This window comes from Oncorhynchus nerka, linkage group LG22, assembly GCF_034236695.1.
Source record: "Oncorhynchus nerka isolate Pitt River linkage group LG22, Oner_Uvic_2.0, whole genome shotgun sequence".
Taxonomy (NCBI): domain Eukaryota; kingdom Metazoa; phylum Chordata; class Actinopteri; order Salmoniformes; family Salmonidae; genus Oncorhynchus; species Oncorhynchus nerka.
Window position 1 is genome coordinate 47,115,256 of NC_088417.1, and position 13,323 is coordinate 47,128,578.

General features: G+C 42.2%; 1 protein-coding gene across 1 annotated transcript in view; it reads left to right on the forward strand.

The window, feature by feature from the left end:
- Positions 1–13,323, forward strand: part of LOC115105267 (SH3 and PX domain-containing protein 2B-like) — an 83,608-nt gene that overhangs the window by 7,068 nt on the left and 63,217 nt on the right. The window contains 1 exon segment of the mRNA XM_029627072.2: positions 2,689–2,769. Within this exon segment, the coding sequence (XP_029482932.2) occupies positions 2,689–2,769 (81 nt within the window).

Sequence of the window (13,323 nt, forward strand, 5' to 3'; positions counted from 1 at the left end):
AAATTATCATTGGGTCAGTGCCACTGGAGTTTTTTGGGTCTCCCTTTTTCATGGTCAGGAGAATTTACGCAGCAGGTTAGGAGAATTAACGTAGCAGGTCAGGATAATTAAGTTAAGGTTAGGAAAAAGGTTAGGGTTAGCTAAAATTAAAAGCATTTACTTTTAATGTTAATTTGACAATAGCTCAATCCCTTCTAGCTATGATCCTTTTTCATAGGCCTAGATTACATGGTTTCGTTTTTATTGATTTGTCGTCAGTGTCAGCAGAGTAGGCATAGGCTACCATCGAATTAAAAAAAGATTATGCTAATGTCCCCAGTCATATGAAGTGTAGTAGAATTGCATAAAATTTTTATCAAAGGGCACATTTTTCCTGTTCAAAGTCATTTAAAAATACATCTCTGTTATCGCCTAAATTATGACCATCCAATCTACTCATCACATTAGAAATAGGCTAGTATGCTTACATTAGTCTGCAAATGCGATGAGAGACTCATGCAATCCTTTGCTATAAAAGTGCATTTTTATGGTGAAAAAAGTAGCTTCCCCAAAACTTGAATCTCATTGACACATGCTAATAGCTAGACTACACGCTATCTATCTAGCTAGATAATGTTGGCTAATTTAGTCTTGCTGTTAACACCTGGTTGACAAACCGCTAAACTAAACTATAAATCAATCAGACTTACCAGTGATGAAATGATCGGAGCAGATCCTGTACTGACAGCTGTCTGAGTGCAGGTCTGGACAGGCAAAAAGGTTTCTTCGGTTTTCTGTCAGTTCTTGAGTCTTATCTCCATGGTGTTTCATGATTGCGTGTTATCTGTAAAAAAAAAAAATGTTGTCTTTCCTATCTTGTTGCACAGAAATTGACTGTGGTGATGAATCAACTTGTTTTAGGCACTGTTATCATGCAGCTTGGGTTAGCCACTCAGCAGTTGTTGTCGAAAGAATTGATGCGGTGGTCTTCCAACATGGCCGCCAAAGTAAAAGTCAACTGGCAACCCTCTATAGGCTACAAACACTGGGGTAGAAAACCATGGCCTTCGGCATGGGTATTTGTTAACCAGGAAGCATACTACTCACTCGTCTATTCCTAAGGTCATTGTCAGCTCAGAGTACACAAGCCATTGATGGAATGTTTGAACAAGGGAGGCGCTTCTGCACACTTCTGTCTGGGATAGAGAGCAGAAGCAGAATATGTCGTTTGAGACTGTTTGGCCCATTTGCGTTTAGTCCTGACTACGACTTTTTGTGGTGCAAGCTTAACTTCTACAAATGGGCGTTAGGCCTACTACGAAGTCCCTGAGCCATCAGAAAGATATTGAGAATACCTTGTGTGCACATTGCACAACGTGACGAAGCATGCCTACACGATAGAGTATTCTACTTTCTGATGGTGCTGTGATCAGTGCATCACAACACTGTTTCCATCGCTGTATCCAAGCCACCTCAGCTTTTCTGTTTTGAATTATCTCTAATGCACAGGGAAAGGGTTAGGAGCGTGGGCTGAGGCAGATGGAGGAATGCTTTTCCTATTTAAAAAACCACTCCTCAGTCCTCCTAGGAGATATGGGGTGTGAGTATTGGTTGTACGGTGATAATGATGACTAGTTACATAATACTAACATGCCAATACACAGTGAGCACCGTGAGGTGCAGGATATAAAGTTCTTGAGCTCCTGTGTCTGCTCCATCTGCTGTGTTTACTGGTTCACTGGTCGTGTGCCATGCGTTGAGTCCTGCATTGAGCTTCGTCCACAGCCTTGGTCTCCTACAGGGAAGGCAGGGGAAAAAGGACAGGCCGAGCTGGCCCATCCTGGGACAGAGGCCAACAGAAGCACTCAGCCAGACATAATCACTGGAGAGTTTACGTCCGATCACCTCCCAGCCTCTCTTTCGCTCTTCCTCTTTTAAAAAAAAAGTGTTTGTTGTGCTTGTATGCCAGCCAGCACCAGCAGGCCATTATTGCATGACGACAGTCGACAGGCTGCAAGATGTTTTATTTTTTATTCACGGTCTAGTTAGTACTTTGATCTTTACACAGGGTTGTATTCATTGATGTCACAAGAGGAATACCTAAGCCTCTAGTATTTCATTGCACCTCTAAAGGGAAGATATAGATGTAAATAAAGACAAAGACAGACGGGATCGGTCAGTTTGGCTGTTTTTGACTATGAAAACTTCCGGTATTTAGCAATGTAATACAATGTTCTGCTGTCTCACAGTGGTGGTATGTCACATGTCCATGCATCCTTTGTAAGACTAGACTTCAATAGTGTTAGCCCAATATGCGTGAGTAGTAGGCATGATCATTTCCTATTTCATTGGAAATTATGATCTTAAGGTGTGGGAAGTGAGTTCAGAAGGATATCCTTTCTGTGTCTGTGGACAAGACAGACATCATACTAAATTACCACACAATGAACCAGCTCTATTTACTCAAATGTCATCTTCCCTAGAAACACAGTCATTGTGGACTATTGTGTGACCACGAATTAGAAAATAAATCTTGGGATTTTACCAATTCCTTACAGAGATTATTACACTGTTATTGTTGTTACTATGACAAGAGCATAAATACATGCCAATTGGTATGGATCCTGGTCGTTACACCAACCTGGTATGGCTCTGTAGGGAAAAAAAGGTTGAAAGATAACACCCTTTTTTATTTTATTTTATTTTTAGGTTTACATCATCAAAGTGTCCTGGTCTGATGGCAGCACTGAGGTCATCTTCAGGCGCTACAGCAAGTTCTTCGACCTGCAGGTGAGCTGGGAACTGTTATGGGAAAACCACTGTGCACACCTTGTAGTACAATCGTAGTTTCACACTAAATGGCCGTGTCTCAAATGGCACCCTATTCCCTGTAGTCCACTACTTTCTACCAGGGACCACAGATGAAAATGAGCTATCTAGTTAAATCTGGTGCAATGGCATGTTGTACATTGTCCCTGACAAATAACAAAATCAATAAATAATGCCTCTAAGGGCTAAAATACCATTGTACTATGCCATCGTACAGGTGTACCAATAGGAATACAGTGTTAGTGTCTGGGTCATTGAAACATGTGACTTGGTTTGGTCATTTATATGAGTCGATTCTGAAAATGAACTAATTCAATAGAGCCTGGAGAAGCTAAATGTGGATTCCAACAGATAACCACAAAAATATTTATTTCAGACGAGAACGTCACACAGGCCGTTTATTGCATGTGGAGGGAATTTCATCAGAGTTCCAGTTCCTTTTTCTGTGGCCATCTGTGTTAAATAGATCATCAAATACTGACAAATGCTATTTCTTCTCATAACAAATTCATTATTATGTCAATATTAACTACTTACAAATAATATAATATATAAAAGCATGATACATCATGGTTTGGTAAGGCTATGAAATATAAGACTATAAACAGTTAGGGCAGAAAGATGACCGTAATCTCTTTCAGAATCTACACTGTACAAAATATCCTGTTGTTTTTAAAGGAACTTTACAGTGCCATTTAGGATGCGAACTTGCACAGTGAAGGAGCGATGAGTCATTTAATCTGGCTGTTGCTGCTCCTCTGAAGCAACAGCCAAGTGCACTGACCCACCTGGATGCATCTCTCTGAGAGCCTGCCAAGGCTGGTGTCAGTAGGGACATAAAACCAATGAGATGGCCCGGGCTGGAAAAGTGCCTCCCACTGTGGAACACATCACCTGGCTGCTTCACTATTCTCTGGTATTGTAAAGCATCAATGGACAAATAGTCTCTCTGGGTTCACAATAAGGCACCCATTATTTTGGAAACTATTATCCCCCCCCCCACACACACACACACTGTTCCTCTTTTCCTTCCACTGTCTCTCGCTGGGTCATCATCCCTCACTCTTCTGATGTCACTGCTGCCTACCCTGCTGTCCATCCTGGAGACAACCATTGTTGAATATGAAAGGTTGAGATGAACAGATCGGGCTGGCCAAAAAAATGAAAGATGACATGGTCATACAGGCTGTCTCGTGCATCACATCCCATCAATAGTGGCAAATGCTGTGTGAACCAGACCTCAGCAGAAATTAGTTGTATTTTGTAGTTTATTTGAAAATACCAACTTTTCAAATACTTGAGGTAGTCGAATAGAGGTTATATAGAGTTATCTAAAAGGCAACTATTTTATTTGATATGCAAATGCAGGTATTAAAAGAACGAATAATATTTGAAGGTATATGCCAGTTATTTGAAAACAAAAATATTTATTTGATGAAGAACCAAAAACTATAACAGTTAGTTGAATTCGTCTAAATATACTCTGAGTATACAAAACATTAGGAAGACCTGCACTTTCCATGACAGACTGACCAGATGAAAGCTATGATCCCTTGTTAATGTCACCTGTTAAATCAACTTCAATCAGTGTAGCCTACCAGACGATCTAAATCACTTTTATGCTCGCTTCGAGGCAAACAACACTGAGGCATGCATGAGAGCATCAGCTGTTCCGGACAACTGTGTGATCACGCTCTCCATAGCTGACGTGAGTAAGACCTTTAAACAGGTCAACATACACAAGGCTGCGGGGCCAGACGGATTACCAGGACGTGTGCTCCGGGCATGTGCTGACCAACTGGCAGGTGTCTTCACTGACATTTTCAACATGTCCCTGATTGAATCTGTAATACCAACATGCTTCAAGCAGACCAGCATAGTCCCTGTGCCCAAGAACACAAAGACAACCTGCCTAAATGACTACAGATCCGTAGCACTCACGTCCGTAGCCATGAAGTGCTTTGAAAGGCTGGTAATGGCTCACATCAACACCTTTATCCCAGAAACCCTAGACCCACTCCAATTTGCATACCTACCAAACAGATCCACAGATGATGCAATCTCTATTGCACTCCACACTGCCCTTTCCCCACTGGACAAAAGGAACACCTATGTGAGAATGCTGTTCATTGACTACAGCTCTGCGTTCAACACCATAGTACCCTCAAAGCTCATCACTAAGCTAAGGATCCTGGGACTAAACACCTCCCTCTGCAACTGGATCCTGGACTTCCTGACAGGCTGCCCCCAGGTGGTGAGTGTAGATAGCAACACATCTGCCATGCTGATCCTCAACACTGGAGCTCCCCAGGGGTGCGTGCTCAGTCTCCTCCTGTACTCCCTTTTCACCCACGACTGCATGGCCAGGCGCGACTCCAACACCATCATTAAGTTTGCTGACGACACAACAGTGGTAGGCCTAATCACCGACAACGACGAGACCGCCTATAGGGAGGAGGTCAGAGACCTGGCCGGGTGGTGCCAGAATAATAACCTATCCCTCAATGTAACCAAGACAAAGGAGATGATTGTGGACTACAGGAAAAGGAGCACCGAGCACGTCCCCATTCTCATCGACGGGGCTGTAGTGGAGCAGGTTGAGAGCTTCAAATTCCTTGGTGTCCACATCAACAGCAAACTAGATTGGTCCAAACACACCAAGACAGTCGTGAAGAGGGCACGACAAAGCCTATTCCCCCTCAAGGAAACTAAAAAGATTTGGCATGGGTCCTGAGATCCTCAAAAGGTTCTACAGCTGCAACATCAAGAGCATCCTGACTGGTTGCATCACTGCCTGGTACGGCAATTGCTCGGCCTCCGACCGCAAGGCACTTCAGAGGGTAGTGCGTACGGCCCAGTACATCACTGGGGCAAAGTTGCCTGTCATCCAGGACCTCTACACCAGGCAGTGTCAGAGGAAGGCCCTAAAAATTGTCAAAGACCCCAGTCACCCCAGTCATAGACTGTTCTCTCTACTACTGCATGGCAAGCGGTACCGGAGTGCCAAGTCTAGGACAAAAAGGCTTCTCAACAGTTTTTACCCCCAAGCCATAAGACCAATGGTTACCCGGAATATTTGCATTGTGTGCGCCCCCCCCAACCCCTCTTTTACGCTGCTGCTACTCTCTGTTTATCTTATATGCATAGTCACTTTAACTATACATTAATGTACATACTACCTCAATTGGCCCGACCAACCAGTGCTCCCGCACATTGGCTAACCGGGCTATCTGCATTGTGTCCCACCACCCGCCAACCCCTCTTTTTACGCTACTGCTACTGTCTGTTCATCATACTGTATATGCACAGTCACTTTAACGATACCTACATCTACATACTATCTCAATAAGCCTGACTAACAGGTGTCTGTAAATAGCCTTGCTACTCTTTTTTCAAATGTCTTTCTACTGTTGTTTTATTTCTTTACTTACCTACACACACACACACACACACACACACACACACCTTTTTTGGCACCATTGGTTAGAGCCTGTAAGTAAGCATTTCACTGTAAGGTTTACACCTGTTGTATTTGGCGCACGTGACAAATAAACTTTGATTTGATGAAGGGGAGGAGAAAGGTTAAATAATGATTTTTAAGCCTTGAGACAATTGAGACATGAATTGTGTATGTGTGTCATTCAGATGGTGAATGGGCAAGACAAAAGATTTAAGTGGTTTTGAAAGGGGTATGGTAGTAGGTGCCAGGCACACTGGTTTGAGTGTTTTAAGAACTGCAATGCAGCTGAGATTTTCACGCTCAACAGTTTCCCATGTGTATGGTCCACCACTCAAAGGATATCCAGTCAACTTGACACACCTGTGGGAGGCATTGGAGTCAACATGGGTCAGCATCCCTGTGGTACACATTCGACACCTTGTAGAGTCCATGCCCCGACGAATTGAGGCTGGTCTGAGGCCAAAAGGGGCTGCCACTCAATGTTAGATGTTCCTAATGTTTTGTGCACTCAGGATATGTTGCCCTAAGAGTTGTGCAAAGTTGGTAGAATCTTATTCAAAATTATTCAGTTGTAATAGCTGCCGAAGGTGGTTCCACTAGATATTACGTCTGGGGTGTGACGACATGCAATCAATTATTTATTAATTTGGAACATTTTCTATAATTTTCTTTCACTTTGAAAATGTGGAGCAGGAAAACATTTTATTTTAAAGGAGCAAAATGTGAAGACTGTGCAAGGGGTGTGTAGACTTTCACTAGGCTCTGTATAGCTGTAGCCTACCATTGTCGTTGATATGGCGAGTTAGTGACTTTGCCACGTGAAAGGTAAACAAACAAACAGGCAAGTATAGCCTACAAGCGGATTCCGACCGACAGACAGCGATGGGAATTCCCATGACTTCAAAGTTAGGCCCAACAAGAGTAAAGTGGAAGAAGATTTTTTTTCTCACAAAATAATAGTTATTTTAGTTAATGTTCCTTAAAAGGCATCCTACAGTCACTGACACTTCTCATTCAATGGGCATCGCACATAATGAGTCCTAATTTTTCACAGAAGCTGGACAAAGAGGAGAATGTCTGTTGATGTTTTTGATGCTCGTGATATTTTTAATACAACATTGGTGATTTAAATAAGGTTACCGTGTCCGCTTCCGCTGGCAAAATCAATGCCATTACCTTTTGGTCGGTATTAAATATCCCTATTTGTGCTGACTGAAAATTGTCATATTGGCACACATTTTTAAGGACACACCTCAAATATTTCCACCCCTCCCACCTCAGCGCAAGCGAGCTGGTAAATTGCCGAACCTGGCGTAAGGGGTGGAAAATGCCAGTGCGCCAGTTTTTACATGACGAAATTGCAAATGAATGTGCTTTTGACTCTTGCACCTCCTTAGCGCCAGCTGAAAATAGAGCCCTGAGACATTGAGGGAAGACAAAGACAGACTGGTCTTGATGTCTCCTCACATTCCATCTCCATATAACAGTAGGAGTGAGCTACTTTACAGTACCTAACCTAGGGCTGGGCGGTATACCATAATTTACTATATACTGGTATTGATGCAAGGACCGGTTTGGGTTTTTACTTTATCTTGTATAACGGTATTTTAATGTTTGGTTTGTTTAGTGTGTTACACCACTCTGCCTTGTGTAATGTGTTTTAAAAAAAAATACTTTACTACGTTTGCTACTGGGGTCTCCTCTCTCCATATACACACAACAAGCCCTGCCCCCTGTCACTCAAGGAGAGCAGTTTTTCTCTACTATGAGTCACAACCACTTGCTGTTCACTGGCATGGACAGCCTTTATGGTCAATGCTGCAGATGCAAAAAGATATTGGTGACGATGCTGATTTCCTTGCTTCTTAATATGAATCTGCAATCGTTCTACATTACACCATCAGTTTTTGTATCTTACTGGCTGCAAACACTTAGTTTGTGTCTTCTTAGCAAGTTGTGGCCAAAATAAATTGTGTTAACTGCCAATGCTAATCGCTAGTTAGCTGGATAGCTAGCTAAATGTACTTAGTCAGAGCAAAGGTAGCTAGCTAATACACCCTGATACTAGTGCTCGTGTACAGTAGGCCTACATCAGTAGGTTGTTTGTGCAATGGTATATTCTAAATCAGAGAGGAATAGGCGAAGCATTAATATTTTAGCTACATCAAAGCTAGCTACATCAGGTAAGAGAAAATAAGCTCTGCATGTTTACTCCTCTCTAATTACTAATGCAGAGTTGGTCTTTCCTTGAAGCCAGAACCTTTGTGTAAACCAATGTTTCCCAACTCCAGTCCTCGAGTACCCCCAACAGCACACATTTTTGTTGTAGCCCCAGAGAAGCACACCTGATTTAACTTGTCAACTAATCTTCAAGCCCTCTAAACTCTAAAACCATTTTCGACTAGATACAAACTCCCATTCCTATGCATAGGTGTGATGTATAGCTGATACTTTGCTACTTTCTCCCAGAATCTCACAGCTGTCACATATTTTCCACATGCGGTAATGGAGCAACAAAACCTTTTAAAAGTGGAAACAGCACAGTCCTGGGTTGAGATCATGGGGCTGCCTGTTGTGAGCAGCATTTTGCACAAAAGCTAAACATGCCCCTACTCTCTGGCACACTAAGATGCTGGACTCTGCAATAAATTGCATCCCATGCTATTCTTTTTAATCTGGAAACAATTAGATATAACATATGCCTAGACTTAAAAATACTGAACGGAAGATATCTGGGTCTTTAAATACAGTACATAGCAGTACTGTGTACTAAGGAAATGTACTATTTTAAATGTAAGTGTAAATTCAGCAGTTGTGGATTGAGTGGTTTTCAATTCTGGAATGCTTTGGAAAGGGGGACAAAATCCATGTGGAAGACTTAATAAGTTAGCATAATAATATATACATATCTAAAGCACTTCAAATGATACATTTTCTGATATAATATAAAAGACAATACTTAAGAAATTCAATAGCGCAGGGATGATCAACTATATTCAGCCAGGGGAAGATTTCTTCTTGAGTGGATGGACGGGGGGCTGGAACGTAAATAATTACAAATAATTAATAGACAAAGAATTGACTGCAAGAAGCCCAAAATGATATATTTGACTTAAACAATAATTACAAACCTTGAAACAGATTTTCAATTGAAAATCACCTGGAGCTGATTTCCTGGTTGTAAAAACACCAGGAAATCAGCCCCAAGTGACTTTCAATTGGACATTTTTTACAGTCTTATCTCCAACAATGAAAATACAATAAGAAAAAAAATTGTTCAGAAGACTTGGTGGGCAAATGAAAACACCCACGGGGCAGAGGTGGGTAGAGTACCACAAATCTGTACTTAAATAAAAGTAGTCCTTTTAAGAAACTACTCAAGTAAGAGTAAAAAAGTATTTGAAAAATTACTGTCTTATTCAAAGTTGACTTAATATCTATCAATGTGCTCTTTCATAAAAAGGTAAATGGCACTCAAGACATTGGAATAATTTACCAATTTCAGTAGCATTAATGAAAATGTATTTCACAATATCATTTAAAGCACATGTGATGGTGAATCCATACTAAAAATATTTACACCAAGTGTGAGTTGTCCTTTTTTTACTCAGAATGAAATGGAAAGGAGGTCAGGTAAGTTTTACAACTGTCAAACAGCAATCAATATCGAAATGTCACTGTCAATCATGTTACTAGAATGCAAATCAGACACATTTCAGCATGGAACAAAACACCAATGTGGGTATTCAGGTAAGAATCATGTAAGTAATACAAATAATCAAACATTGCAGATATCAGTGTTTTTCCTGCCATGGTAGGATTTACCCTGCATCCTCCTTCTCTTCCGAACCTCTCTTTTCCACATTGAAGGGTCTTTTCTTTTCTTGGTTGGCCCATTCTCCTCCCCCTCGGTTGACTTGATTTCTAGTAGCTACAGTATATGGGCCAAAAAGCTTACTGAGATGATGTACTGTATGACAGATGTGCTTATAGGTCTTGTCATAAAAAAAGAAAGACATTTTAAACACACACACAGTGAGAGACAGCAATGGAGTGGGAGGATCGGTTGATCTAGGAAACATTAGCAAACTACATGGTTGACACCCCAGCTAGCTAGCCTAGCCAGTTTATCTAGTGGCAACCTAATGTGTTAGCTATTGCCACACACATCTAATTAATCTGTTCACTCTTTATGCCAATGACAAGGTGGCTAGTTAACTAACAAGCAGAGATCATATAGGGAGCTAAAAACAGGAGATTAAACATTCTGTCAGATTCTGGGTTAGCTACCTAGCCATTTAATTTGCACTCTCCCTAAAAACAATTTCAACAGCAGAATTATATCCGATAAATACTTATCTTACTCCAGAAATATATAATATTACAACGGCAGAAGCTAATTAAGGTGTGATTTACCTCTGATCACGTGTGGCTAAGAACACACAAACAAAAATCTCCTTAGGAGTGGAGACACGCGCATCACTTCAAGAGCTGTTGTGAAGATACAGGAATGATGGACAACTTTGAGAGCCAATGGACTTGAATAGTTTTGATGACAAGCTATTTTGAATACATTTCATTGGTCAAGGGGTCGGGAAACATTCTTACAGATGTAAAGGGGAACCAATAGACGAAATGGTGCTAACAGAGAGTTCTGCCTCACTTCTAGTCCTTAGGAAACTTTGCAGTATTTTTTTTCTTACATTGTTAGCCCAGAAAATCTTTAGTGCTATTACATACAACCGGGAAGAACTATTAGATATCAGAGCGGTGTCAACTTACGAGCACTGCGACCAGGAATACGACTTTCCCGAAGCGGATCTTTTGTCCGAACTACCCAGGGCATTTGAGCTGATTCCAGAGGCTGACCCAAAACAACGCTGCCAGAGAAGAGGTAGAAGGAGCGGTCTTCTGGTCAGACTTCGTAGGCGCGCACACCACCCACCACTTCTGGGTATATTACTCACTAATGTTCAGTCTCTAGATAACAAGGTAGACAAAATTAGGGCAAGGGTTGCTTTCCAGAGAGACATCAGGGATCATAACATACTCTGTTTCACGGAAACATGGCTCTCTCGGGATATGCTGTCGGAGTCGCTACAGCCACGTGGATTCTTTGTACGTCTCGCCGACAGGAATAAACATCTCTCTGGGAAGAAGAAGGGCGGGGGTGTATGTTTCATGATTAACGACTCATGGTGTAATTGAAACGATATACAGGAACTCAAGTCCTTTTGTTCACCTGACATAGAATTCCTCAAAATCAAATGCCGACCGTATTATGTCCCAAGAGAATTCTCCTCGGTTATTGTCACAGCCATATATCACCCCCCCCTCAAGCCGATACTACGACGGCCCTCAAGGAACTTCACTGGATTTTATGCAAACTACAAACCATATATCCTAAGGATGCATTTATTGTAGCTAGGGATTTTAACAAAGCAAATTTGAGCACAAGGCTACCTAAATTCCATCAACATATTGACTGTGGTTCACGTGCTGGCAAAACTCTGGATCACTGCTACTCTTACTTCCGTGATGCATACAAGGCCCTCCCCCGCCCTCCTTTTGGCAAATCAGACCACGACTACATTTTGCTCCTCCCTTTCTATATGCTGAAACTCAAACAGAATGTACCCGTGTTAAGAACTATTATAAAGCTGGTCTGACCAATTGGGAAATCCACGCTTCAAGATTATTTTGATTAAGTTGACTGGGACATGTTCCGGGTAGCCTCAGATAATAATATTGACGTATGATTCGGTGAGTGAGTTTATAAGGAAGTGCATAGGAGATGATGTACACACCGTGACTATTAAAACCTACCCTAACAAGAAATCGTGGATAGATGGCGGCATTTGCACAAAACTGAATGCGCTCAATATTGAAACCACCGTATTTAACCATGGAAAGGTGACTGGGATTATGGCCGAATACAAACATTGTAGTTATTCCCTCCATAAGGCAATTACGGAGGGAAGGTAGCCTAGTGGTTAGAGCATTGGACTAGTAACCGAAAGGTTGCAAGTTCAAATCCCCGAGCTGACAAGGTACAAAATCTGTCGTTCTGCCCCTGAACAGGCAGTTAACCCACTGTTCCTAGGCCGTAATTGAAAATAAGAATTTGTTCTTAACTGACTTGCCTAGTAAAATAAAGGTTAAAAAAAAAAAAAAAAACAGGCAAACCGTCAGGACAGAGACAAAGTGGAGTCGTAATTCAACAGCTCAGACCCAAGACGTATTTGGCAGGGTCTACAGACAATCAAGGACTACAAAAAGAAAACCAGCCATGTCACGGACACAGATGTCTTGCTTCCAAACAAACTAAACACCTTCTTTGCCCGCTTTGAGGATAATACAGTGCCACCAACGCGGCCCGCTACCAAGGACTGTGGGCTCTCCTTCTCCGTGGCCGACGTGAGTAAGACATTCAAAAGTGTTAACCCTCGCAAGGCTGTCGGCCCAGATGGTATTCCAAGCGGCGTCCTCAGAGCATGTGCAGACCAGCTGGCGGGTGTGTTTACGGACATTTTCAATCCCTCCCTATCACAGTCTGCTCTCACCACATGCTTCAAGTTGGCCACCCTTATTTCTGTACCCAGAAGGCAAGGTAAGTTAACTAAATTACTCTTGCCCTGTAGCACTTCTAATCAAAGACCATATCACCTCCACCTTACCTGTCACCCTAGACCTACTTCAATTTGCTTACCACCCCAATAGGTCCGTAGACGAATCAATGGCCATAACACTACACAATGCCCTATCCCATCTGGACGAGAGGAATACCTACAGTATGTAAAAATGCTGTTCATTGACTATAGCTCAGCATTCAACCCCATAGCACCCTCCAAGCTCATCATTAAGCTAGAGGCCCTGGGTCTCAACCCTGCCCTGTGCATTCGGGTTCTGGACTTCCTGACGGGCCGCCCCCAGGTGGTGAAGGTAAGAAACAACTTCTCCACTTTTCTGATCCTCAACACTGGGGCCCCACAAGGGTACATGCTCAGCCCCTCCTGTACTCCCTGTTCACCCATGACTGTGTGGCACGCCTCCAA